Raw genomic sequence first — 27,493 nt, forward strand, 5'->3', positions numbered from 1 at the left:
GTAGGGGATTCTATTGGGCAGGACCGGAACCAATGTCCTAGGGGGAGTGTTTGCTAGTGCTGTTGGGGAGATGTTAACCTAATATTGCAGGGGGATGGGAACCTATGCAGGGAGACAGAGGGAAGTAGAATGGGGGCAGAAGCAAAAGATAGAAAGAAGAAAAGTAAAAGTGGAGGGCAGAGAAACCTAAGACAAAAAGCAAAAAGGGCCACATGACAACAAAATTCTAAAGGGTCAAAGTGTGTTAGAAAGACAAGCCTGAAGGTTCTGTGCCTCAATGCGAGGAGTATTCGGAATAAGGTGGTCAAATTAATTGCACAGATAGCAGTTAACGGATATGATGTAATTGGCATCATGGAGACATGGCTCCAGGGTGACCAAGGCTGGGAACACACCATCCAGGGGTATTCAACATTTAGGAAGGATAGACAGAAAGGCAAAGGAGGCGGGGTGGCATTGCTGGTTAAAGAGGAAATTAATGCAATAGTAAGAAAGGACATTAGCTTGGATGATGTGGAATCGATATGGGTGGAGCAGCGGAATACCAAGGGGCAGAAAACGATAGTGGGAGTTGTATACTGACCACCAAACAGTAGTAGTAAAGTTGGGGACAGCATCAAACAAGAAATTAGGGATGCGTGCAATAAAGATACAGCAGTTATCATGGGTGACTTTAATCTACATATAGATTGGGCTAACCAAACTGGTAGCAGTGCGGTGGAGGAGGATTTCCTGGAGTACATTAAGGATGGTTTTCAAGACCAATATGTCGAGGAACCAACCAGGGAGCTGGCCATCCTAGACTGGGTGATGTGTAATAGAAACATAGAAACATAGAAAATAGGTGCAGGAGTAGGCCATTCAGCCCTTCGAGCCTGCACCGCCATGCAATGAGTTCATGGATGAACATGCAGCTTCAGTACCCCATTCCTGCTTTCTCGCCATAACCCTTGATCCCCCTAGTAGTAAGGACTACATCAAACTCCTTTTTGAATATATTTAGTGAATTGACCTCAACAACTTTCTGTGGTAGAGCATTCCACAGGTTGACCACTCTCTGGGTGAAGAAGTTTCCCCTCATCTCGGTCCTAAATGGCTTACCCCTTATCCTTGGACTGTGACCCCTGGTTCTGGACTTCCCCAACATTGGGAACATTCTTCCTGCATCTAACCTGTCAAAACCCGTCAGAATTTTAAATGTTTCTCTGAGATCCCCTCTCATTCTTCTGAACTCCAGTGAATACAAGCACAGTTGATCCAGTCTTTCTTGATATGTCAGTCCCGCCATCCCGGGAATCAGCCTGGTGAACCTTCGCTGCACTCCCTCAATAGCAAGAATGTCCTTTCTCAAGTTCGGAGACCAAAACTGTAACAATACTCCAGGTGTGGCCTCACCAAGGCCCTGTACAACTGTAGTAACACCTCCCTGCCCCTGTACTCAAATCCCTTCGCTATGAAGGCCAACATGCCATTTGCTTTCTTGACCGCCTGCTGTATCTGCATGCCAACCTTCAATGACTGATGTACCATGACACCCAGGTCTCATTGCACCTCCCCTTTTCCTAATCTGTCACCATTCAGATAATAGTCTGTCTCTCTGTTTTCACAACCAAAGTGGATAACCTCACATTTATCTACATTATACTTCATCTGCCATGCATTTGCCCACTCACCTAACCTATCCAAGTCACTCTGCAGCCTCATAGCATCCTCCTCGCAGCTCACACTGCCACCCAACTTAGTGTCATCCACAAATTTGGAGATACTACATTTAATCCCCTCGTCTAAATCATTAATGTATATTGTAAATAGCTGGGGTCCCAGCACAGAACCTTGTGGTACCCCACTGTCACTGCCTGTCATTCTGAAAAGGACCCGTTTATTCCTACTCTTTGCTTCCTGTCTGCCAACCAGTTCTCAATCCACATCTGCACACTACCCCCAATCCCATGTGCTTTAACTTTGCACATTAATCTCTTGTGTGGGACCTTGTCGAAAGCCTTCTGAAAGTCCAAATACACCACATCAACTAGTTCCCCCTTGTCCATTCTACTGGAAACATCCTCAAAAAATTCCAGAAGATTTGTCAAGCATGATTTCCCTTTCACAAATCCATGCTGACTTGGACCTATCATGTCACCTCTTTCCAAACGCGCTGCTATGGCATCCTTAATAATTGATTCCATCATTTTACCCACTACCGATGTCAGGCTGACCAGCCTATAATTCACTGTTTTCTCTCTCCCTCCTTTTTTTAAAAGTGGGGTTACATTGGCTACCCTCCACTCCATAGGAACTGATCCAGAGTCTATGGATTGTTGGAAAATGACTGTCAATGCATCCGTTATTTCCAAGGCCACCTCCTTAAGTACTCTGCGATGCAGACCATCAGGCCCTGGGGATTTATCGGCCTTCAATCCCATCAATTAATGAGAAAGGACTAATTAGCAATCTTGTTGTGCGAGACCCCTTGGGGAAGAGTGACCATAACATGGTAGAATTCTTTATTAGGATGGAGAGTGACACAGTTAATTGAGAAACTAGGGTCCTGAACATAAGGAAAGGTAACTTCGATCTTGTTGAATGGCGTTGCAGGCTCGAAGGGCCGAATGGCCTACTTCTGCACCTATTTTCTATGTTTCTATGTTTCTAACTGGGCCTTTATACATTGGAGTTTAGAAGGATGAGAGGGGATCTCATAGAAACATACAAGATTCTGACGGGACGGGACAGTTAGATTCGGGTAGATTGTTCTTGATGGTGGGGAAGTCCAGAACTAGGGGACACAGTCTTAGGATAAGGTATAGGGCATTTATGATTGAGATGAGGAGAAACTTCTTCACTCAGAGAGTTGGTAACCTGTAGAATTCTCTATTGCAGAAAGTTGTTGATGCCAGTTCATTGGATATATTCAAGAGGGAGTTAGATATGGCCCTTACGGCTAAGGGGATCAAGGGGTATGGAGAGAAAGCAGGAAAGGGGTACTGACGGAATGATCAGCCATGATCTTATCGAATGGTGGTGCCGGCTCGAAGTGCCAAATGGCCTACTCCTGCATCTATTTTCTATGTTTCCATGTAAGGGGAATAGATAGGCGTTTCTACGGTCGCAACCGAGACTCCAGGATGCCTCTCTGGTGTAAGGGTAAATGATGTCTCGGAGCGGCTGCAGGGCATTCTGGAGGGGGAGAATGAACAGCCAGTTGTCGTGGTGTATAAATGTACCAAAGATATAGGTAAAAAATGGGATGACGTCCTACAAGCTGAATTTAGGGAGCGAGGAGTTAAATTAAAACGTAAGACCTCAAAGATAGTAATCTCAGGATTTCTACCAGTGCCACGTGCTAGTCAGAGTAGAAATAGTAGGATAGCTAAGATGAATACGTGGCTTGAGGAGTGGTGCAGGAGGGAGGGATTCAAATTCCTGGGACATTGGAACCGGTTCAGGGGGTGGTGGGACCAGTACAAACCGGACGGTCTGCATCTGGGCAGGTCCAGAACCAATGTCCCAGGGAGAGTGTTTGCTAATGCTGTTGGGGAGGGGTTAAACTAATATGGCAGGGGGATGGGAACCTATGCAAGGAGACAGAGGGAAGTAGAATGGGGTAGAAGCAAAAGATAGAAAGAAAAAAAGTAAAAGTGGAGGGCAGAGAAATCCAAGGTAAAAATTAAAAGGGCCACATTACAGCAAAATTCTAAAGGAACAAAGTGTGTTAAAAAGACAAGCCTGAAGGCTCTGTGCCTCAATGCGAGGAGTATTCATCATAAGGTGGACGAATTACCTGCGCAGGCAGCTATTAACAAATATGATATCATTGGGATTACGGAGACATGGCACCAGGGTGACCAAGGCTGGGAACTCAACATCCAGGGGTATTCACCATTCAGGAAGGATAGACAGAAAGGAAAAGGAGCTGGTTAAAGAGGAAATTAACGCAACAGTAAGGAAGTACAGTAGCTTGGATGATGTGGAATCGGTATGGGTAGAGCTGCGGGATACCAAAGGGCAGAAAACGCTAGTGGGAGTTGTGTACAGGCCACCAAACAGTAGTAGTGAGGTTGGGGACAGCATCAAACAAGAAATTAGGGATGTGTGCAATAAAGGTACAGCAGTTATCATGGGCGACTTTAATCTACATATAGATTGGGCTAACCAAACCGGTAGCAATACGGTGGAGGATGATTTCCTGGAGTGTATTAGGGGTGGTTTTCTAGACCAATATGTCGAGGAACCAACTAGAGAGCTGGCCATCCTAGACTGGATGAATTGTAATGAGAAAGTACTAATTAGCAATCTTGTTGTGCAAGACCCCTTGGGGAAGAGTGACCATAATATGATAGAATTCTTCATTAAGATGGAGAGTGACACAGTTAATTCAGAGACGAAAGTCCTGAACTTAAGGAAAGGTAACTTCGATGGTATGTGACGTGAATTGGCTAGAATAGACTGGCGAATGATACTTAAAGCGTTGACAGTGGATAGGTAATGGCCGACATTTAAAGATCACATGGATGAACTTCAACAGTTGTACATCCCTGTCTGGATCAAAAATAAAACAGGGAAGGTGGCTCAACCGTGGCTAACAAGGGAAATTAGGGATAGTCTTAAATCCAAGGAAGAGGCATATAAATTGGCTAGAAAAAAGCAGCAAACCTGAGGACTGGAGAAATTTACAATTCAGCAGAGGAGGACAAAGGGTTTGATTAGGAGGGGGAAAATAGAGTACGAGAGGAAGCTTGCCGGGAACATAAAAACTGACTGCACAAGCTTCTATAGATATGTGAAGAGAAAAAGATTCGTGAAGACCAACATAGGTCCCTTGCAGCCAGAATCAGGTGAATTTATAATGTGGAACAAAGAAATGACAGACCAATTGAACAAATACTTTGGTTCTGTCTTCATGAAGGAAGACACCAATAACGTTCCGGAAATACTAGGGGGACCGAGGGTCTAGCGAGAAGGAGGAACTGAAGGAAATCCTTATTAGTCAGGAAATTGTGTTACGGACATTGATGAGATTGAAGGCCGATAAATCCCCAGGGCCTGATAGTCTGCATCCCAGAGTATTTGAGGAAGTGGCCCGAGAAATAGTGGATGCATTGGTGATCATTTTCCAATAGTCTACTGACTCTGGATCAGTTCCTATGGACTGGAGGGTAGCTAATCTAACACCATTTTTTAAAAAATGAGCGGGAGAGAAAACGGGTAATTATAGACCAATTAGCCTGACATCAGTAGTGGGGAAAATGTTGGAATCAATTATTCAAGATGAAATAGCAGCACACTTGGAAAGCAGTGATGGGATCGGTCCAAGTCAGCATTGAATTATGAAAGAGAAATCATGCTTGACAAATCTTCGAGAATTTTTTGAGGATGTAACAAATAGAGTGTACAAGGGAGAACCAGTGGATGTGGCATATTTGGACTTTCAAAAGGCTTTTGACAAAGTCCCACATAAGAGATTAGTGTGCAAAATTAAAGCACATGGTATTGGGGATAATGTATTAACGTGGATAGAGAACTGGTTGGCAGGCAGGAAGCAGAGAGTCGGGATAAACAGGTCCTTTTCAGAATGGCAGGCAGTGACTAGTGGGTGCCGCATGGTTCAGTGCTGGGACCCCAGCTATTTACAATATACATCAATGATTTAGATGAAGGAATTGAATGTAGTATCTCCAAGTTTGCAGATGACACTAAGCTGGTTGGCAGTGTGAGCTGTGAGGAGGATGCCAAGAGGCTGCAGGGTGACTTGGACCGGTTAGGTGAGTGGGCAAATGCATGGCAGATGCAGTATAATGTGGATAAATGTGAGGTTATCCACTTTGGTGGCAAAAACAGGAAGGCAGAATATTATCTGAATGGCGACAGATTAGGAAAAGGGTAGATGCAATGAGACCTGGGTGTCATGGTACATCAGTCATTGAAAGTTGGCATGCAGGTACAGCAGGCGGTGAAGAAGGCAAATGGCATGTTGGCCTTCATAGCTCGGGGATTTGAGTATAGGAGCAGGAGGTCTTACTGCAGTTGTACAGGGCCTTGGTGAGATGGGGAAGATCCAGTGGAAATGGGAAGACCTCTTCACTCCAGCAAAGGATGTCCCCGTGGTCAGAGGCAGAGCAAAACCTCACCTTCGCTTGGGCCAGGCACCAGAGAACAGACCAGCGCAGCACCTGAGGCACAGACCGTCCATCACGACTGCATGGCAATGATCCGACCGGAACGACCTAAAAGTACCTTCACGGCTCCAGTGGCAGGACTCCTGGGAAGGAAGATCGAATTCACAGCAACTCTTCCAGCTTTTGTGGCAGAATCGTGGGAGGGATCAAGGCAATCGACCTCAAGGACAGAGGCAAGATGGTGTCCCTGCTGCTGCGAGGTGCAGCGTGGCTTTAAAAAAAAGATGGCCCCGGCCAGACCATGAAGTGCAACACTGAGGGACCAACACGTGGTGTCTAACAAAGGATTTGATTGGGGTAAAGCCAGCAGGGTTCTCTTAAAGGAGACCTGCAACCAACTGAACTTAAAGAGACATAGTATGCATGGCAATCAATGTAACGAACCGATTAAGATTGTGAACAAAATGTTGTTGCGAGATGTCGGGAATAGAGTGTCCCCAAAAGTAGCAAGCGAGTGCTTTCTGCCCCAGGTCTATCCCACGCTGCAGGCACCCGATGGTACTATCCGCCACGGACATGGAAACGAAAACGGCGCCAATACGCACAGTCGGCTGCCGTTGCCCATCACCCGGGTGGAGACGGCGCAGCCCCCAGACCCAGTCACTACCTCGGGAGCGAAAGATCAGAACCAACGAGTTCCCCAAATGGGAGCTGGGACAGTCAGGTTCCCAACACGGTTAGAGAGCAGGCAGAAGATTGTGCAGCCCTCAATGGAGGACAGGGAGGCCACACACATCTGTGGCTCTGCCCACCACTAGGCAATGGTAAAGGCTCTGAGTCCTGGCAAGGTGAGCGAACCAAGCCCACCCCGCGAGCAGGAGGTGCAGCGAAGCCATCAGACGTCTAGGACCCCGTCCGGTTGCTCTGGAACTAGCGTCCTTGCATACCTGTACTGCTACCTCAGTACTGACCATGACTGAACCATGAATGCAATCTACCCAATCCTGGCACACGACCACAAAACGTAACGAATGTAAGTCACGGAACCAAAGTGTCGCGATACAAACTGTAACTTCCTTTCTTTGTACTTGCACTGTGTCTGATCCTGTATGTTAATGTATTGGGTCTGCTGCATGATCTCGCTGTGGGGCGGGGTGGGGGGAGGGGAAATGGACATACACATAGATCACACCCAGAACTCACTGGAACCTCCACTGCATCATCGAACCATCCAAACTGGTAACCACTACCTAACGTTGTGGCAAAAGGACTTGGGGTTAACAGGGAGAGAGCCAAGCCAAAGCACAGCCAAGGTACAAGGGCTATTGGCACTTAAGTCTGGGGAGAGCTAATGCCAAAGCACATAGTGCAAAGGTAATTGGCACAAAGGACTTGGGGGAGAGCGATGTTATATATGCAGATTATAGATATACTCTCTGTGTAGTCACTGTATAGTTGTATAAGATGGAGACTTGTTACCTGATGTACTATTAATAAGATTTACACTGTGTATATACTATGCTGGCACCACTAGAGGGTGCAACTGGTGGAGACCGGGGGTTTCCTGCCCCTGTGGCAGTGGTTGTCCACCAGAGGGCACTGCAGTGGGAGACCTGAGGGTCACCTGCATAGGTGTGCAGGGCCCTGTATAAAAGGCTGCCCACCATGCTTGTGCCTGACTCTGGAGTTACAAATAAAGGACCAAGGTCACTACATAGAAACATAGAAAATAGGTGCAGGAGTAGGCCATTTGGCCCTTGGAGCCTGCACCACCATTCAGTAAGATCATGGCTGATCATTCACCTCAGTATCCCTTTCCTGCTTGCTCTCCATACCCCTTGATCCCTTTAGCCATAAGGGCCATATTTAACTCCCTCTTGAATATATCCAATGAACTGGCATCAACAACTCTCTGCGGCAGGGAATTCCACAGGTTAACAACTCTCTGAGTGAAGAAGTTTCTCCTCATCTCAGTCCTAAATGGCTTACCCCTTATCTTTAGACTGTGTCCACTGGTTCTGGACTTCCCCAGTATCGGGAACATTCTTCCCGCATCTAACCTGTCCAGTCCCGTCAGAATTTTATATGTTTCTATGAGATCCCCTTTCATCCTTCTAAACTCCAGTGAATACAGGCCCAGTCGATCCAGTCTCTCCTCATATGTCAGTCCTGCCATCCCGGGAATCAGTCTGGTGAACCTTCACTGCACTCCCTCAATAACAAGAACATCCTTCCTCAGAGTAGGAGACCAAAACTGAACACAATATTCCAGGTGAGGCCTCACCAAGGCCCTGTACAACTGCAGTAAGACCTCCTTGCTCCGATACTCAAATCTCTTATCTATGAAGGCCAACATACCATTTGTCTTCTTCACCGCCTGCTGTACCTGCATGCCAATTTTCATGACTGATGTGCCATGACACCCAGGTCTCGTTGCATCTCCCCTTTTCCTAATCTGCTGCCAATCCGATAATATTCTGCCTTTGTGTTTTTGCCTCCAAAGTGGATAACCTCACATTTATCCACATTATACTACATCTGCCATGCATTTGGCCACTCACCTAACCTGTCCAAGTCACCCTGCAGCCTCTTAGCATCCTCCTCACAGCTCACACTGCTACCCAGCTTAATGTCATCTGCAAACTCAGAGATATTACACTCAATTCCTTCATCTAAATCATTAATGTATATTGTAAATAGCTGGGGTCCCAGCACTGAGCCCTGCGGCACCCCACTAGTCACTGCCTGCCATTCTGAAAAGGACCCATTTATCCCGACTCTCTGCTTCCTGTCTGCCAACCAGTTCTCTATCCACGTCAGTACATTACCCCCAATACCATGTGCTTTAATTTTGCACACCAATCTCTTGTGTGGGACCTTGTCAAAAGCCTTTGAAAGTCCAAATACACCACATCCACTGGTTCTCCCTTGTCTACTCAACCAGTTACATCCTCAAAAAATTCTAGAAGATTTGTCAAGCATGATTTCCCTTTCAGAAATCAATACTGACTTGGACCGATCCTGTCACTACTTTCCAAATGCGCTGCTATATTATCTTTAATAATTGATTCCAACATTTTTCCCACTACTGATGTTAGGCTAACTGATCTATAATTACCTGTTTTCTCTTTCCCTCCTTTTTTAAAAAGTGGTGTTATATTATATACCCTCCAGTCCATAAGAACTGATCCAGAGTCGATAGACTGTTGGAAAATGATCACCAATGCATCCATTATTCCTAGGGCCACGTCCTTAAGTACTCTGGGATGCAGACTATCAGACCCCGGGGATTTATCGGCCTTCAATCCCATCAATTTCCCTAACACAATTTCCCGCCTAATAAGGATTTCCTTCAGTTCCTCCTTCTCACTAGACCTTCGGTCCCCTAGTATGTCCGGAAGGTTATTTGTGTCTTCCTTCGTGAAGACAGAACCAAAGTATTTGTTCAATTGGTCTGTCATTTCTTTGTTCTCCATTAAAAATTCACCTGAATCTGACTGAAGGTGACCTATGTTTGTCTTCACTAATCTTTTTCTCTTCACATATCTATAGAAGCTTTTGCAGTCAGTTTTTATGTTCCCGGCAAGCTTCCTCTCATATTCTATTTTCCCCCTCATAATTAAATTCTTTATCCTCCTCTGCTGAATTATAAAATTCTTCCAGACCTCAGGTTTGCTGCTTTTTCTGGCCAATTTATATGTCTCTTCCTTGGATTTAACACGATCCTTAATTTCTCTTGTTAGCCACGGTTGAGCCACCTTCCCCGTTTTATTTTTTAGTCCAGACAGGGATGTACACTTGTTGAAGTTCATCCGTGTGATCTTTAAATGTTTGCCATTGCCTATCCACCGTCAACCCTTTGAGTATCATTTGCCGGTCTATTCTAGCCAATTCACGTCTCATACTATCGAAGTTACCTTTCCTTAATTTCAGGAGCCTAGTCTCTGAATTAACTGTGTCACTCTCCATCTTAATAAAGAATTCTACCATATTGTGGTCACTCTTCCCCAAGTGACCTCGCACAACAAGATTGCTAATTAGTCCTTTCTCATTACACATCACCCAGTCGAGAATGGCCAGCCCTCTAGTTGGTTCCTCGACATATTGGTCTAGAAAACCACCCCTAATACACTCCAGGAAATCCTCCTCCACCGTATTGCTACCAGTTTGGTTAGCCCAATCAATGTGTAGATTAAAGTCGCCCATGATAACTGCTGTATCTTTATTGCACGCATCCCTAATCTCCTATTTGATGCTGTCCCCAACCTCACTACTATTGTTTGGTGGTCTGTACACAACTCCCACGAGTGTTTTCTGCCCTTTGGTGTTCCGCAGCTCCACCCATACAGATTCCACATCATCCAAGCTAATGTCCTTCCTTACTATTGCGTCTTTAACCAGCAATGCTACCCCACCTCCTTTTCCTTTCTGTCTATCCTTCCTGAATGTTGAATACCCCTGGATGTTGAGTTCCCAGCCTTGGTCACCCTGGAGCCATGTCTCCGTGATGCCAATTATATCATATTCATTAATTGCTGCTTGTGCAGTTAATTCATCCACCTTATTATGAATACTCCTCGCATTGAGGCACAGAGCCTTCAGGCTTATCTTTTTAACACACTTTGCCCCTTTAGAATTTTGCTGTAAAGTGGCCCTTTTTGATTTTTGCCTTGGGTTTCTCTGCCCTCCACATTTACTTTTCTTCTTTCTATCTTTTGCTTCTGCCCCCATTCTACTTCCCTCTGTCTCCCTGCGTAGGTTCTCATCCCCCACCATAGTTTGAGTACAACACATTGCTTCGTGGAGTCATTCATAAGTGCATTACAGACATAACACACGACAATTGGTTACGGTGATATAGTTACTTGCCCTGGTCTCAGATGGCCGGTGCAGGGCACCACAGGGTTTGGATTCCCACCGGTTGGAATGCGAAAGCCCACAGTACGCCTGTGGCCAAGTCGGAGTGTAATGAATGCCGAGCGCTGTCCACGCACCGCCAAATCCGCACCATCGTGTTTGAAAGCAGTGCCTGCTGCTGAACAGAAGCATTGCTTTCCCGAACAGCTGCGGCTGAAAGGCTTGCCCTCCCTGTGCACGGAGGGGCTGGCGATGCTGACGTTCAGGAACGTAGCAACCGGAGGTGAGCAGACACAACAGGAAAGCAACGAGTCGGTCAGCCTGAGGCAGCACTGTTGCACCACCACAGGTATCCGAGGCCCTTCCCACACAAGGGCTGCCTGGGGCTGAAGTAGATGGCTGGGATAACAGACTCTCACACTGCAGGGACCAAGGGATCAGTGTCCCAACGACCAGTGAGCAAGCTGGATGCTGAAGTTAGTGGAGCCTCCTCATCAACACTCACCTTGCACGTTGTAGTCAACTAAATCAGTCAGGACGTTCCTGTTTTGTGGATTCTCCCCAAATGTCTTCTCCATTAATTCTGTTAACTGAAACCGAACAAAGATCGGGGTTAGTTTACAAGGGTCAGATTTAAAGCTGGTTCCTGCTGTAACCGGGCTGGTGGGGAGTCTTTCCGAACATTGACCCCTGCAGCAGCTGATTCACCGCTCACTACAATGAAGTGTGAATCCTGGGCCCCAGCCGTGTTGATCTAGAACTTTCTGGAACATCCAGAAAAGTCAGCTAGATGTTGGCTGCTGTGGACTCCTCCCCCGGGCCTAGTATTGGAGGCAGTGTCCGAGAATCGTCATCAATCAACATGGGAAAGTAGGCTGGATAAGACCCTACAGCCTGCTGTCTAAAATTAACACCCCTTAATCTCCCACTCCCCGCCCTCCCCACCTAAATATCTGTCCAATGCTCTGCCCCCACCCCCCCCCTCGCATGGCCATCCATTCCACACGCACATCGCCACCTGTAAAACCCGTCAGTCTAACCCGTCCAGGCCCTTCCCGCTTGGGCCCGTGTCTCTGGGTCGAGAGTTTGCAACAATATCCAGTTCCATTTATCCATTCCCTTCAGAATCTCAAATCCTTCAATAATCTCTCCCCGATCCTTCTCTTCATCGCAGTGCTGGGCTTTGCACCCTCTCCCCAGGCTTCAGGCACCTCATGCTTGCCATCCGTTTGGTTGCCCTTATCTGCACTCACTCTAATGCCTGGATATTCTTGGTGAAGTAGTGAGACCAAAATTGTGCCCTATACTCCAGGTGTGGATACCAGTGCCTAGAATTGAATCCAGTGTCACACTGCTTGTCTGACATCCAGTGCCGGATGAGTCAACATTTCCTTCAATTAAACATTGTGAAGACTGAAGCAATTGTCTTCGGTCCCTCTCCCTGGCCACTGTCTCCAGACTGAATGAGACTGTACGCAGCCTCAGCATTCTATCTGACCAGAGCTGACCTTCCGACTCCATGTCCTCTCCGTCGCCAAGACCGCCTACTTCCACCTCTGCAATCGCTAACACCTCGATTTTAAAATTCTCATCGTTGCTTTCAAATCCCTCCATGGTCTCTCCCCTCACTATCTCTGTAATCTCCTCCAGCCCCACAACCCTCCTCCAATTCTGGCCTCTTGCGCATCCCTGATTTTGATCGCTCCACCATTGGCTGCCATACCTTCAACTGCCAAGGCCCTAAGCTCCGGAAATCCCTCCCTAAACCTCCCCACCTCTCTTTCCTCCTTTAAAGCACTCCTTAAAACCTTCCTCTTGGAATAAAGGTTTGGTCACCTGTCCTAATATCTCCATATGTGGTGCGGGGTCAAATTTTGTTCGACAATGCTGCTGTGAAGCGCCTTGGGACATTTTACTACAATTAATGACGCTATATAAATGCAAGTTGTTGTTGTTGTAAGCACCGCTATCAGCTCCAAATCATTTAGAATCATGCAATCGTAGAATTTTACAGCACAGAAGGAGGCCATTCAGTCCATCATGCCTGTGCTAGCTCTTTGAAAGAGTTATCCATTTTGTCCCATCCCTTTGAAGATGTAATGAATAGGGTGGATAAGGGGGGGACCAGTAGATGTGGTGTTTTTGGATTCCCAGAAGGCATTCGATAATGTTATGTATGTAACTATGTAACACCTGCCACCAGAGGGCGTGACTGTTGGAGTCCTAATGGGCACCTGCACACATGTGCAGGGCCAGTATAAGAGGTTGGCTGCCATGTTGTTTAGGCACTCTGGCATTGTAATAAAGAAGACTAAGGTCACACTAAATATAGCTCACAGTACTCAGCCTCGTGGAGTTCTTTTATACACAACAATTGCCGACGAGTAACAGAATACGAACCCTCACGCAACCATGGCTGCCATTGGGATATTAGAGAGATTCGTAGAGGGTGATAACTGGGAAGCCTTCGTCGAGTGTCTCGACCAATACTTCATGGCCAATGAGCTGGAAGGAAACACTAATGCGGTCAAGCACAAGGCTGTTCTCCTCATCGTCTGTGGGCCTAAAATATACGGCCTCATCAAGAATCTGCTCGCACTGACAAAACCAATGAAGAAGGAATATACAGAGTTGTGCACACTGGTTTGGGACCACCTCAAGCCGAATGAGAGTATCCTCATGGCCAGGTATCGTTTTTGTAGTATATGTAGGCACCTTTAGTAATGACTCCACGAGGCAGGGTATGATACTTAAACTGTGCAGACCTGCAGTCCTTTATTTGCAGCTCCTGAGTGCCGACAACAAGCTGTGTGTTCCTTTTTATACTGGGTTACCTGCAGTGTGCAGGTAATCCTTAGGTCTCCAGCAGCAGCAACCTCTGGTGTACAGGCAAGGTGTGTACAGTGTAAGGGTACATTTAGTGTTGCATAACAGTGTTACAGACATCACACAGTAAACAGGCATGCATACACAACAGTTTTTACACGCACCATTGCTTCGGGGGCCAGGACGTGGCGGATTATGCCGTCGACCTGAGACGCCTCACGGGACCTTGCGATTTTGGAACTGCGTTGGGGCAAATGCTGCGGGACTTTTCGTGCTGCTGGCTGCCGAAACCCTAGACCTGAGCAGGGCCATTGCGATTGCCCAGGCAAGCATGGCCACGGACGATAACACCAAACAGATACCTCCTCAACATTGAAGCTCACCGGCAAGTACTGTGCATAAAATGACGTTGCTAGCAGGCCGAACTGCATATGGCAGGGCCTATACGTCTGTGGTTGCAAGACCTGTGATAACTCAGAGTCTGCCATCAGGGGTGAACGTGAATCCATTAGCACCTTGTTGGTGCTGCGGGGGTAATCATCTGCCCATCAATGTTGATTCAAGCACTACATGTGCAAAGGCTGCGCAACAATGGGGCAGCTCCAGCGAATGCGCAAACGTGCTGCGACACACCACATGGCAGAGGATGATCGATCCGGCGCGGATCACGCAGCACAGGCAACTCAACCCGAGGAAGAAGTGTATGGGGTACATACCTTCACCACAAAGAGCCCTCCTATAATGTTGAAAGTCAAATTAAATGGAGTTCCAGTATCCATGGAGTTGGACACGGGTGCGAGTCAGTCAATAATGAGCCAGAAGGCTTTCGAGAAACTATAGGGCAATAAGGCATTAAGGCCCAAACTGAGCCCGATTAATGCAAAGCTGCGTACCTACACCAAAGAGCTCATACCAGTCATTGAAAGTGTGGCTGTGAAGGTGGAGCTGTGCATGACCTATCATTGTGAACTGTTCCAGGCAATGGCCCAACGCTGTTCGGTAGAACTGGCTAGAAAAGATTAGATGGAATTAGAACGACATCAAAGCACTATCTCCAGTGGATGACGCCTCGTGTGCTCAAGTGCTGAGCAAGTTTCCCTCGCTATTCGAACCAGGCATCAGCAACTTCACAGGCGCCAAGGTACAGATCCATCTAGGCCCCGGTGCATGACCTGTCCATCACAAGGCTCGGGCAGTTCCGTACATGATGAGGGAGAAGGTCGAGATCGAACTGGACAGACCCCAACGCGAAGGAATCACATCGCCAGTCGAGTTCAATGAGTGGGCCAGTCCAATTGTTCCGGTGTTGAAAAACGAATGCATGGTCAGAATCTGCGGAGACTACAAGGTAACGATTAACCAAGTCTCACTACACGATCAGTATCCGCTGCCCAAGGCGGATGACCTGTTCGCAACGTTAGCAGAGGGGAAGTCGTTCACTAAGTTGGACCTAACCTCCGCCTACATGACACAGGAGCTGGCTGAATCTTCGAAAAGGCTGACATGCATCAACACACACAAAGGGCTGTTTATATACCTAGGGTGCCCTTTCATGATTCGCTCGGCTGCAGCCATTTTCCAGAGAAACATGGAGAGTTTGCTGAAATCTGTTCTGCACACCGTTGTGTTTCAAGACAACATCATGATCACCGGTCGTGACACCATCGAACACCTACATAACCTGGAAGAGGCTCTAAGTCACCTAGACACAGTGGAACTCAGGCTGAAATGCTCCAAGTGTGTTTTCCTGGCACCAGAAGTCGAATTTTTGGGGAGAAAGATTGCAGCAGATGGTATCAGGCCCACGGACTCAAAGGCAGAGGCCATCAAGAATGCACCCAGACCACAGAACGTGATGGAGCTGCATTCATTCCTGGGACTCCTCAACTATTTTGGTAACTTTCTACTGGGCTGAGCATGTTGTTGGAGCCTTTGCACATGTTGCTACGTAAGGGTGACGACTGGGTTTGGGGCAAATCTCAAGACACAGCTTTTGCGATGGCCAGGAACCTGCTATGATCAAATAAGTTACTTGTACACTATGACCTATGTAAACGTTTAGTGCTAGCTTGTGACGCCTCATCGTATGGGGTCGGCTGTGCATTACAGCAAGTCAATGTATCGGGCAACCTCCAACCGGTTGCATACGCGTCTAGAAGTCTGTCTAAGGCTGAGAGAGCCTATAGTATGGTCGAGAAAGAGGTGTTAGCATGTGTATATGGTGTTAAGAAAATGCACCAATACCTATTTGGACTTCGGTTTGAGCTTGAAACTGGCCACAAGCCGCTTATTTCACTGTTTTCAGAGAGCAAAGGTATAAACACCAATGCTTCGTACCGCATCCAAAGATGGGCACTAACATTATCCTCTTATGACTATGTTATCCGCCACAGACCAGGCACTGAAAACTGTGCCGATGCTCTCAGCCGGCTACCATTACCCACCACTGGGGTTGAAATGGCGCAGCCCACAGACTTGCTACTGGTCATGGATGCTTTTGAGAGCGAGGGTCACCCGTCACAGCTCGCCAGATCAGGACCTGGACAAGCCAAGATCCTGTGCTATCATTAGTAAAGAGTTGCATCCTAAATGGTCGGCCGTTCCCAGGGAAATGCAAGATGAAATTATGCCGTTTCACCGACGCAATGTCCATCCAGTCAGATTGTCTCTTATGGGGTAATCGCGTGGTTTTGCCAAACAAAGGCAGGGAAACGTTTATATGTGACCTACACAGTAACCACGCAGGCATTGTCATGATGAAGGCAATTGCCAGGTCGCATGTTTGGTGGCCCGGCATTGACTTGGACTTGGAGACATGAGTGTATCAGTGCAGCACTTGGTCACAACTGAGCAATGCACAAGGGAGGCTCCACTAAGTCTGTGGTCATGGCCCTCCAAACCGTGGTCCAGGATCCACGTAGATTTTGCCGGCCCCTTTCTAGGAAAGATGTTTTTAGTCGTAGTGGACGCTTACTCCAAATGGATTGAATGCATAATCATGTCATCCAGCACATCCACTGCCACCATTGAAAACTTTCGGGCCATGTTTGCCACCCATGGCTTGCCCGACGTCCTTGCCAGTGACAATGGACCGTGTTTCACCAGCTCGGAATTCAACGAGTTTATGACCCGCAATGGCTTCAAGCATGTCAGGTCTGCTCCATTTAAGCCCACATCTAATGGTCAAGCGGAGTGGGCAGTTCAAACAATCAAGCAGAGCATGAAACGCGTGACGGATGGCTCCCTGCAGACCCACTTGTCTCACATTCTGCTCAGTTACCAGACGCGACCCCACTCACTCACCGGGGTTCCCCCAGCAGAATTGTTAATGAAGAGAGCCCTCAAAACCAGGCTCTCCCTAGTCCACCCAGATCTCAATGATCAAGTGTAAACCCAGTGACATCGGCAGAACATGTACCACGATCGCGTGGCTGTTTGACATGACATTCATTGATGTTAACGACCCTGTATTTGTCCTAAATTACGGTCATGGCCCCAAGTGGGTTGCTGGCACTGTTTTGGCCAAGGAAGGGAATAGGTTGTTTATAATCAAGCTGTTAAATGGCCAATCATGCAGAAAGCATTTAGATCAGACCAAATTGCAATTTACTGACAACCAGGAATAACTTGAAGAGGACATCACCATCGACGATCCACCAACACACACCCAACCAGCAATCGACCTCACCGTCAATCACCCAACCACCGTTCCTGACAGTCCGGTCAGACCAGCCGCGGTGCAGTGTAGCAATGGTCCGGCCAACTCACACGCGCCAAGGTTTGAACTTAGACGATCAACCGGGGAGCGAAGGGCTCCGGATCACCTCAACTTGTAAATAACTTGTAAATAACTTTGGGGGGGGGGGAAGTGATGTTATGTATGTAACTATGTAATACTTGCCACCAGAGGGCGCAACTGGTAGAGTCCTAATGGTCACCTGCACATATGTGCAGGGCCAGTATAAAAGGTTGGCTGCCATGTTGTTTAGGCACTCTGGAGTTGTAATAAAGAAGACTAAGGTCACACTAAGTTTAGCTCACAGTACTCAGCCTCGTGGAGTTCTTCTATACACAACAGATAAGGTGCCACATAAAAGGTTACTGCACAAGATAAACGTTCACTGGGTTGGAGGTAATAAATTAGCATGGATAGAGGATTGGCTAACTAACAGAACACAGATTATCGGGATAAATGGGTCATTTTCCGATTGACAAACAGTGACTAGTAGAGTGCCGCAGGGATTGGTGCTGGGTCCTCAACTATTTACAATCTATATTAATGACTTGGATGAAGGGACTGAGTGTAATGTAGCCAAGTTTGCTGATGATACAAAGATGGGTGGGAAAACAAATTGTGAGGAGGACACATAGCATCTGCAAAGGGATATAGACAGGCTCAGTGAGTGGGCAAATATTTGGCAGATGGAGTATAATGTGGGAAAATATGAGGTTATCCACTTTGGCAGAAAAAATGGAAAAGCAAATTATAATTTAAATGGAGAAAAACTGCAAAGTGCTGCAGTACAGAGAGACCTGGGGGTCCTTGTGCATGAAACACAAAAAGTGAGTATGCAGGTACAGCAAGTAATCAGGAAGGCAAATGGAATGTTGGCCTTTATTGCAAGGGGGATAGAGTATAAAAGCAGAGAAATCCTGCTACAACTGTACAGGGTATTTGTGAGGCCACACCTGGAGTACTGCGTACAATTTTGGTCGCTGTATTTAAGGAAGGATATACTTGCACTGGAGGCTGTTCAGAGAACGTTCACTAGGTTGATTCCGGAGATGAGGGGGTTGACTAGGTTGAGTAGGTTGGGCCTCTACTCATTGGAGTTCAGTAGAATGAGGGGTGATCTTATCGAAATATGGGGGGCCCGACAAGGTTGATGCAGAGAGGACATTTCCACTGATAGGGGAAACTAAAACTAGGGGACGTAGTCTCAGAATAAGTGGCCGCCTATTTAAAACTGAGTTGAGGAGGAATTTCTTCTCTCAGAGGGTTGTAAATCTGTGGAATTCTCTGCCCCAGAGAGCTGTGGAGGCTGGGTCACTGAATATATTTAAGGCGGCGATAGACAGATTTTTGAGTGATAAGGGAGTAAAGGGTTATGGGAAGCGGGCAGGGAAGTGATGCACTGCGACGATTCTGGATACTAACCATTATATTTAAATCAGGGTCCTACATTGGTTGGGTGGCCATTTTGTAATACTGGTCTGCCCCAGCCTCAGCCCGTCCCCCAGCCCCTCCCCCAGCCCCAGCCCCTCCCCTGCCCTTCCCCCAGCCCCAGCCCTTCCCCCTGTACCTACCCCAGCCCCAGCACCTGCCCCAGCCCCTGCCCCAGACCCAGCCCCTCCCCCATCCCTCCCCTGCCCTTCCCCCAACCCCCAGCCTCTCCCCTGCTCCTGCCCCATCCCCAGCTCTTCCCCCAGCGTGTGATAAACTCACTCAGCAACCGTGGTGCTAACAGCCAGCAATGACAAGCGAGTTACAGGGATCACGCATTACATACAGCTTCGTCGCTGGGCTCTCCTTGTAGCCTGCTGGTTAACCTCTGATTTCTTACTTACACAATTTAATTCTGACTTTAGAAAAGAGTTTTTTGCTGGTGCTGTACGACTTTGCAAAGAGTTGTACTGCAGCCAGGGGTGGTCTGGTGGGGCTGCATCGGGGCTGGAGGACGAGGGGCGGGGGGGCGGAGGGCAGCGAGGGATACAACGCAGAGCAGGAGTAGCTGGGACAGGAGGGAGGAGGAGGCCACTGCCCAGGAGCTGGGAGAACCGACTAAATGTAGTGCATGTAAAGAGTGGCATTGGGAATTCAGAGCTGAGGGGGAAGGGGGTACGATGCAATTTATACCCAGGGGTAACAGCAAATAGAAAAAGTGAGGCCATAATCAACAGACGTGGAGGAGCAGCAGAACCCGAGGAAATGAGGTGAGTATTGTGGTACGTATTTCGATACCCCTTTGTGTGTTTAGTATCTTTAGTACAAGTGTAAGTAGGAAAATGAGCAAAGTGATTAAATTCTAACTGCATTTAAAGATGTTAATAACTGATGAATAGCTAAGTAATTAATCACAGTGACTAATTAATTTAACATCAAGCGAAATCCACATATTGAATAAATCTAGACCTCAAGTGACCAATTAGTGCAAGAAATAAGCTACAGATAACTAATAAATAAATAAATGCAGACTGTGTGTCGGATTGTAGTATCTGGGAGTTTGTGAACAACGAGACAGTCCCACACTGCCACATCTGCAAGAAACGTCTCTGCCTCAAGACACTCCGGCTCAGAGTCGGTGAGCTGGAGTCCGAGCTAGACACACATGTACTCATCAGGGAGAAGGAGGAATTACTTGACTCGAGTACAGTAACACATCAGAAGAAAGCACAGGTGCAGGAAGGGCAGAGTGTGACTGTCAGCCAGCCACGTATGGGAAACATAGAAGTAGTGAAGGAGGTCCAACAGACTCTGCTCCTGTCCAATAGGTATAAAGTACTCGATACATATGAGGATCAGGAAAAAGACAGTGGGAAGGACAGCCGGAATGCTGCCAAAGGCACCATGAAACAGGAGGAAGTCCAAGGGGAGGAGGTGCAGAGAGGAAAGATTGTAGTTATAGGGAATTCTATCATTAGGAGGGTAGATTGTATTCATTTGCATTCAGGATCGAGAGTCCCGAAGGGTGTGTTGCCTCCAGTGCCAGGGTAAGGTACATCTCGAAACGTCGGTAAAATAATCTGGAAAGGGAGGGGGAGGCTCCAGCTATTGTGCTCCATGTTGGAACCAATGACATAGGAATGGTTAGGGAAGAGGTCCTGCTAAGGGAGCATCAGGGGCTAGCAACTAAATTGAAAAGCAGGACCTCACAGGGGTGTGTGGGGGTAATAATTTGGGGATTATTAACCGACCAACATGCAAATTGGCATCGCGATGAAGTGAACATGCGGCTAAAAGGCTGGTGTGGGAAAGAGGGTTCCATTTCATGGGACTCTGGCACCAGTACTGGGACAGGAAGTGTTATGTTTAGAATAGCTCCACAAGGCTGTACATCTTAAGTTCAAACTGTTGTGATCTTGGTCTCTTTATTGTAACTCCAGAGTGAGGAGGCAGCATGGTAGACTGCCTTTTATACCTGCTTGCCCAGGTGTGCAGGTGACCCTTGGGTCTCCCACAGGTGCGCCCCCTGGTGGCAAGTCTTAGATATTGGTAGTGTTTACATACATAACATCATTCCCCCCAAAGTCTTACGTACAAGTTATTTACAAGTTGAGGTGATCCGGGGCTCTGCGTTCCCGGGTTGATCGCCTGAGTTGAAGTCCTGGCATGGGTGAGTCGGTCGGATCATTGCTGCACTGCAGTATGGCTGGTCTGGTCGGACTGTCGGGCATGGTGGGTTCATCCTCGTGGTTAACCGTGAGGTCAATTGCTGGTTAGGTGTGTGTGGGTAGATCAATGATGGTAATGTCTTCTTCAAACTGTTCTTGGTTGTCAGTGAACCGCAGTTTGGTCTGATCCAAGTGCTTTCTGCACATTTGTCCATTCAAAAGTTTGACAACACTCTATTCCCCTCCTTGGCGAACACAGTGCCAGCAACCCATTTGGGACCATGACCATAATTAAGAACAAACACAGGGTCATTGACCTCAATGTCACGTGATGCAACCGTGCGATCGTGGTACATGTTATGTCGGTGATGCCGGGTTTCTACATGATCATTGAGATCCGGGTGGCCTAAGGAGAGCCTGGTTTTGAGTGCTCCCTTCATTAGCAATTCTGTAGGGGGAACCCCGGTAACCGAATGAGGTCACGTGCAGTAGCTGAGCAGAATCCGAGATAACCGGGTCTGCAGGGAACCGTCCATTACGCATTTCAAGCTCTGCTTGATGGTTTGGACTGCCCGTTCTGCTTGACCAATCAATGCGGGCTTAAACGGCGCAGACCTGACATGCTTGATGCCATTGCGGGTCATGAACTCATTGAATTCCAAGCTGGTGAAGCATGGTCCATTGTCACTAAAAAGGACGTTGGGCAAACCATGGGTAGCGAACATGGCCCGGAGGCTTTCAATGGTGGCAGTGGATGTACATGACGACATTATTATACATTCAATCCATTTAGAGTAAGCGTCCACTGCTACTAGGAACAACTTTCCTGGAAAGGTGCCAGTGAAATCTACGTGGACCCTTGACCACGGTTTGGAGGGCCGTGACCACAGACTCAGTGGGGCTTCCCTTGGTGCGTTGCTCAACTTTGAGCAAGTGTTGCATTGGTGTACGCATGACTCCAATTCCGAGTCAATGCCGGGCCACCAAACGTGTGACCTGACGATAGCCTTCATCATGACTATGCCTGGCTGGGTACTGTGAAGGTCGCGTATAAACGTTGCCCTGCCTTTTTTTGGCAAACTTACATGATTCCCCCATAGGAGGCAGTCCGAATGGATGGACATTTCGTCCTTGCGTCGGTGGAACGACTTAATTTCGTCTTGCATTTCCCCTGGGACCGCCGACCAGCTCCCAATGAGTACACAGCTTTTTACTAGTGATAGCACCGGGTCCTGGCTAGTCCAGGTCCTGATCTGGCAAGCCATGACGGGTGACCCCTCACTCTCAAAAGCATCCATTACAAAGAGCAAGTCTGCGGGTTGCGCCACTTCCACCCCGGTGGTGGGCAATGGTAGCCGACTGAGGGCATCAGCACAGTTCTCAATGTCTGGTCTGTGGTGGATTACATAATCATACACAGATAACATTAGTGCCCATCTTTGGATGCGGGACGAAGCATTGGTGATAATACCTTTGCTTTCTGAGAACAACGGAATGAGCGGCTTGTGGTCGGTTTCGAGCTCGAATCGGAGCCCAAATAGGTATTGGTGTATTTTCTTAACCCCGTATACGCATGTTAATGCTTCTTTCTCAACAATACTGTAGGCAGTTACAGCCTTAGATAAGCTTCTGGACTCATATGCAACCGGTTGCAGTTTGCCTGACCCATTGGCTAGCTGTAACAGACAACCGACTCCATAACAAAGATGCATCACAAGCTAGTACTAAACGTTTACATGGGCCATACAATGGAAGTAACTTGTTAGAACATAGCACTTTTCTGACCTTGTTAAAGGCTGTCTCTTGAGATTTACCCCAAACCCAGTCATCACCCTTGCGTAGCAATAAATGCAAGGGTTCCAGCAAAGTGCTCAATCCCTGTAGAAAGTTACCAAAATAGTTGAGGAGTCCCAGGAACGACCGCAGCTCCGTCACATTCTGTGGTCTGGGTGCATTCTTGTTGGCCTCCGTCTTAGAGTCCGTGGGTCTGATGCCGTCCGCCGCAATCTTTCTCCCCAGAAATTTGACGTCTGGTGCCAGGAAAACACACTTGGAGCGTTTCAGCCTGAGTCCCACTCTGTCCAGTCGCTTGAGAACCTCCTCTAGGTTGTGCAAGTGTTCAGTGGTGTTGTGGCCAGTGATCAAGATGTCGTCTTGGAACACCACGGTGCATGGAACCGATTTCAGCAGACTCTCCATGTTCCTCTGGAAGATGGCTGCCGCCGAGCGAATCCCAAAGGGGCATCTGTGGTACACGAACAGTCCTCTGTGCGTGTTGATGCACGTCAATTTTTTCAGCCAGCTCCTGTGTCATGTAAGCAGAGGTTAGATCCAGCTTGGTGAATGACCTCCCTGCTGCTTGTGTTGCAAATAGGTCATCTGCTTTGGGTAGTGGATACTGGTCATGTAACAAGACTCGATTGATCGTTACCTTGTAGTCCCCGCAGATTCTGACCGACCTGTTGCTCATCAACACCAGAACAATTGACCCACTCGTTGAACTCGACTGGCGATATGATCCCCTCTCGTTGAAGTCTATCCAGCTCGATCTCGACTTTCTCTCGCATCATGTATGGAACCGCTCAGGCCTTGTGATTAACGGATCATGCATCAGGGATCTGCACTTTGGCGCCTGTGAAGTTGCCGATGCCTGGCTCGAATAACAACGGGAATTTGTTTAGCACTTGGGCACACGAGGCGTCATCCTCCGAAGAAAGTGCTTTGATGACGTCGCAGTTCCATCAGATCTTTCCTAGCCAGCTTCTGCCGAACAGCATTGGGCCATCGCCTGGTACAATCCATAGTGGTAGATCATGCACAGCTCCATCGTACGATACCTTCACTGCCGTACTGCCAATGACTGGTATGAGCTCTTTGGTGTAAGTGCGCAGCTTGGTGTGGATCGGGCTTAGTTTTGGCCTTTGTGCCTTGTTGCCCCACAGTTTCTCAAAAGCCTTCTGGCTCATAATTGACTGGCTCACCCTCGTGTTCAATTCTATGGAAACTGGAATGCCATTTAATTTGACATTTAACATTATCGGAGGGCTTTTGGTGGTGAAGGTGTGTACCCCATACACTTCCTCTTCAGCCTCGGGTTGAGTTACCTCTCTTACTTGTTCAGCGTGATCTGCACCGGATCGGTCATCTTCTGCCGACTCTGCCACGTGGTGAGTCACAGCATGTTTGCACATTCGCTGGAGGTACCCCAGTGTTTCACAGCCCTTGCACACTTAGTGCTTGAATCGACATTGATGATTACCCCGCAGTGCCAACATGGTGCTAATGGATTCGCATTCACGCTCCACGGCGGGCTGTGAGTCATCCTAGGTCTGGCCTCTGTGGGCGTGTAGGCCCTGCCCTGTACAATTCTGCCTGCTGAAGGTGTTATTTTATGCACAGTACTTATTAGTGAATTGCGATGCTGCAATGATATCTGTTTAGTGTTATTATTCGTAGACATAAAAGCCTGGGCTATCGTGTTGGCCTTGCTCAGATCGAGGGATTCGGCAGACAGCAGTTTGCGAAGAATGACCTTGTGGCCGTTTCCAAGCACAAAAAAGTGCTGCAACACTTCCCCTAAAAATCCAGCAAACACGCATGGTCCCGCAAGGCATCTTAGGTCAGCGACATAGCTCGCCACATTCTGGCCCTCGGAGCGGTGGTGCATATAAAAGCAATACCTGGCCATCAAGATGCTCTCCTTCAGCTTGAGGTGTTCCCGAACCAACATGCACAACTCTTCATATGTCTTCTCCGTTGGTTTCGTCGGTGCTAGCAGATTTTTGATGAGGCCATATATCGTGAACCCGCAAAAGGTGAGGAGAATCACCCTGCGCTTGACCGCGGTTTCTTCCTTTTCAAGCTTGTTGGCCAGGAAGTACTGGCCAAGAAGCTCAACGAAGGCTTCCCAATCATCAACTTCAACAAATCTCTCAAGAATACCAATGGCAGCCATAACTGCGTGAAAGTTCGTGATCTGTTACTTGTTGCCAATTGTTACGTTCAGAATAACTCCACAAGACTGTACATCTTAAGCTCAAACTGTTGTAACCTTGGTCTCTTTATTGTAACTCCAGAGTGAGGTAGTCTGCCTTTTATACCTGCTTGCCCAGGGTGTGCAGGTGACCCTTGGGTCTCCCACAGGTGTGCCCCCTGGTGGCAAGTCTTACAAATTGGTAGTTTTTACATACATAAGAGGAAGGAGCTGTGCCATTGGGACAGGAAGGAGATGTACCATTGGGAAAGGAGGGAGATGTACCACTGGGAATGGAAGAAAATGTACCACTGGGACTAGAAGAAGATGTACCACTGGAACTGGAAGAAGATGTACCACTGGGACTAGAAGAAGATGTACCACTGGAACTGAAAGAAGATATACCACTGGGACAGGAAGAAGATGTACCACTGGGACTGGAAACATAGAAAACATAGAAAATAGGTGCAGGAGTAGGCCATTCGGCCCTTCTAGCCTGCACCGCCATTCAATGAGTTCATGGCTGAACATGCAACTTCAGTACCCGCTTCCTGCTTTCTCGCCATACCCCTTGATCCCCCTAGTAGTAAGGACTTCATCTAACTCCCTTTTGAATATATTTAGTGAATTGGCCTCAACTACTTTCTGTGGTAGAGAATTCCACAGGTTCACCACTCTCTGGTGAAGAAGTTTCTCCTCATCTCGGTCCTAAATGGCTTACCCCTTATCCTTAGACTGTGACCCCTGTTTCTGGACTTCCCCAACATTGGGAACATTCTTCCTGCATCCAACCTGTCTAAACCCGTCAGAATTTTAAACGTTTCTATGAGGTCCCCTCTCATTCTTCTGAACTCCAGTGAATACAAGCCCAGTTGATCCAGTCTTTCTTGATAGGTCAGTCCCACCATCCCGGGAATCAGTCTGGTGAACCTTCGCTGCACTCCCTCAACAGCAAGAATGTCCTTTCTCAAGTTAGGAGACCAAAACTGTACACAATACTCCAGGCGTGGCCTCACCAAGGCCCTGTACAACTGTAGCAACACCTCCCTGCCCCTGTACTCAAATCCCCTCGCTATGAAGGCCAACATGCCATTTGTTTTCTTAACCGCCTGCTGTACCTGCATGCCAACCTTCAATGACTGATGTACCATGACACCCAGGTCTCGTTGCACCTTCCCTTTTCCTAATCTGTCACCATTCAGATAATAATCTGTCTCTCTGTTTTTACCACCAAAGTGGATAACTTCACATTTATCCACATTATACTTCATCTGCCATGCATTTGCCCACTCACCTAACCTATCCAAGTCACTCTGCAGCCTCATAGCATCTCATCGCAGCTCACACTGCCACCCAACTTAGTGTCATCCGCAAATTTGGAGATACTACATTTAATCTCCGCGTCTAAATCATTAATGTACAGTGTAAACAGCTGGGGCCCCAGCACAGAACCTTGCGGTACCCCACTAGTCACTGCCTGCCATTCTGAAAAGTACCCATTTACTCCTACTCTTTGCTTCCTGTCTGACAACCAGTTCTCAATCCATGTCAGCACACTACCCCCAATCCCATGTGCTTTAACTTTGCACATTAATCTCTTGTGTGGGACCTTGTCGAAAGCCTTCTGAAAGTCCAAATATACCACATCCACTGGTTTTCCCTTGTCTACTCTACTAGTTACATCCTCAAAAAATTCTAGAAGATTTGTCAAGCATGATTTCCCATCCAACATTTTCCCCACTACCGTTGTCAGGCTAACCGGTCTATAATTCCCTGTTTTCTCTGTCCCTCCTTTTTTTAAAAGTGGGGTTGCATTAGATATCCTCCAATCCATAGGAACTGATCCAGAGTCTATAGAATGTTGGAAAATGGCCACCAATGCATCCACTATTTCTTGGGCCACTTCCTTAAATACTCTGGGATCCGCAGGCACTGAGGATTTATCGGTCTTCAATTCCATCAATTTCCCGAATACAATTTCCCGACTAATAAGGATTTCCTTCAGTTCCTCCTTCTCGACCCTCGGTCCCCTATTATTTTTGGGACGTTATTCGTGTCTTCCTTAGTGAAGACAGAACCAAAGTATTTGTTCAGTTGGTCTGAACGAAGCTGGACTTGACCTCAGCCTACATGACACAGGAGCTGGGGGAATCATTGAAGGGCCTCACCTGCATCAACACGCACAAAGGTCTCTTCATCTACAACAGATGCCCGTTTGGAATTCGATCAGACACAGCGATATTCCAGAGAGACATGGAAAGCTTACTGAAGTCGGTCCCGCGCACGGTGGTCTTCCAGGACGACATCTTGGTTACAGGTCGGGACACAGTTGAGCATCTGCAGAACCTGGAGGAGGCTCTTCGTCGACTCAACCGTGTGGGGCTCAGGT

The 27,493-nt window shown here is 47.6% G+C and overlaps 1 protein-coding gene across 1 annotated transcript in view; it reads right to left on the reverse strand.

Moving 5' to 3' along the window:
- LOC139232966 (coiled-coil domain-containing protein 183-like) overlaps positions 1-27,493 on the reverse strand; it is a 48,488-nt gene that overhangs the window by 9,570 nt on the left and 11,425 nt on the right. The window contains exon 4 of the mRNA XM_070863463.1: positions 11,479-11,563. Coding sequence (XP_070719564.1) covers positions 11,479-11,563 — 85 coding nt within the window. The remainder of the gene's footprint in view (positions 1-11,478; positions 11,564-27,493) is intronic.

This window comes from Pristiophorus japonicus, chromosome 20, assembly GCF_044704955.1.
Source record: "Pristiophorus japonicus isolate sPriJap1 chromosome 20, sPriJap1.hap1, whole genome shotgun sequence".
Taxonomy (NCBI): Eukaryota; Metazoa; Chordata; class Chondrichthyes; family Pristiophoridae; genus Pristiophorus; species Pristiophorus japonicus.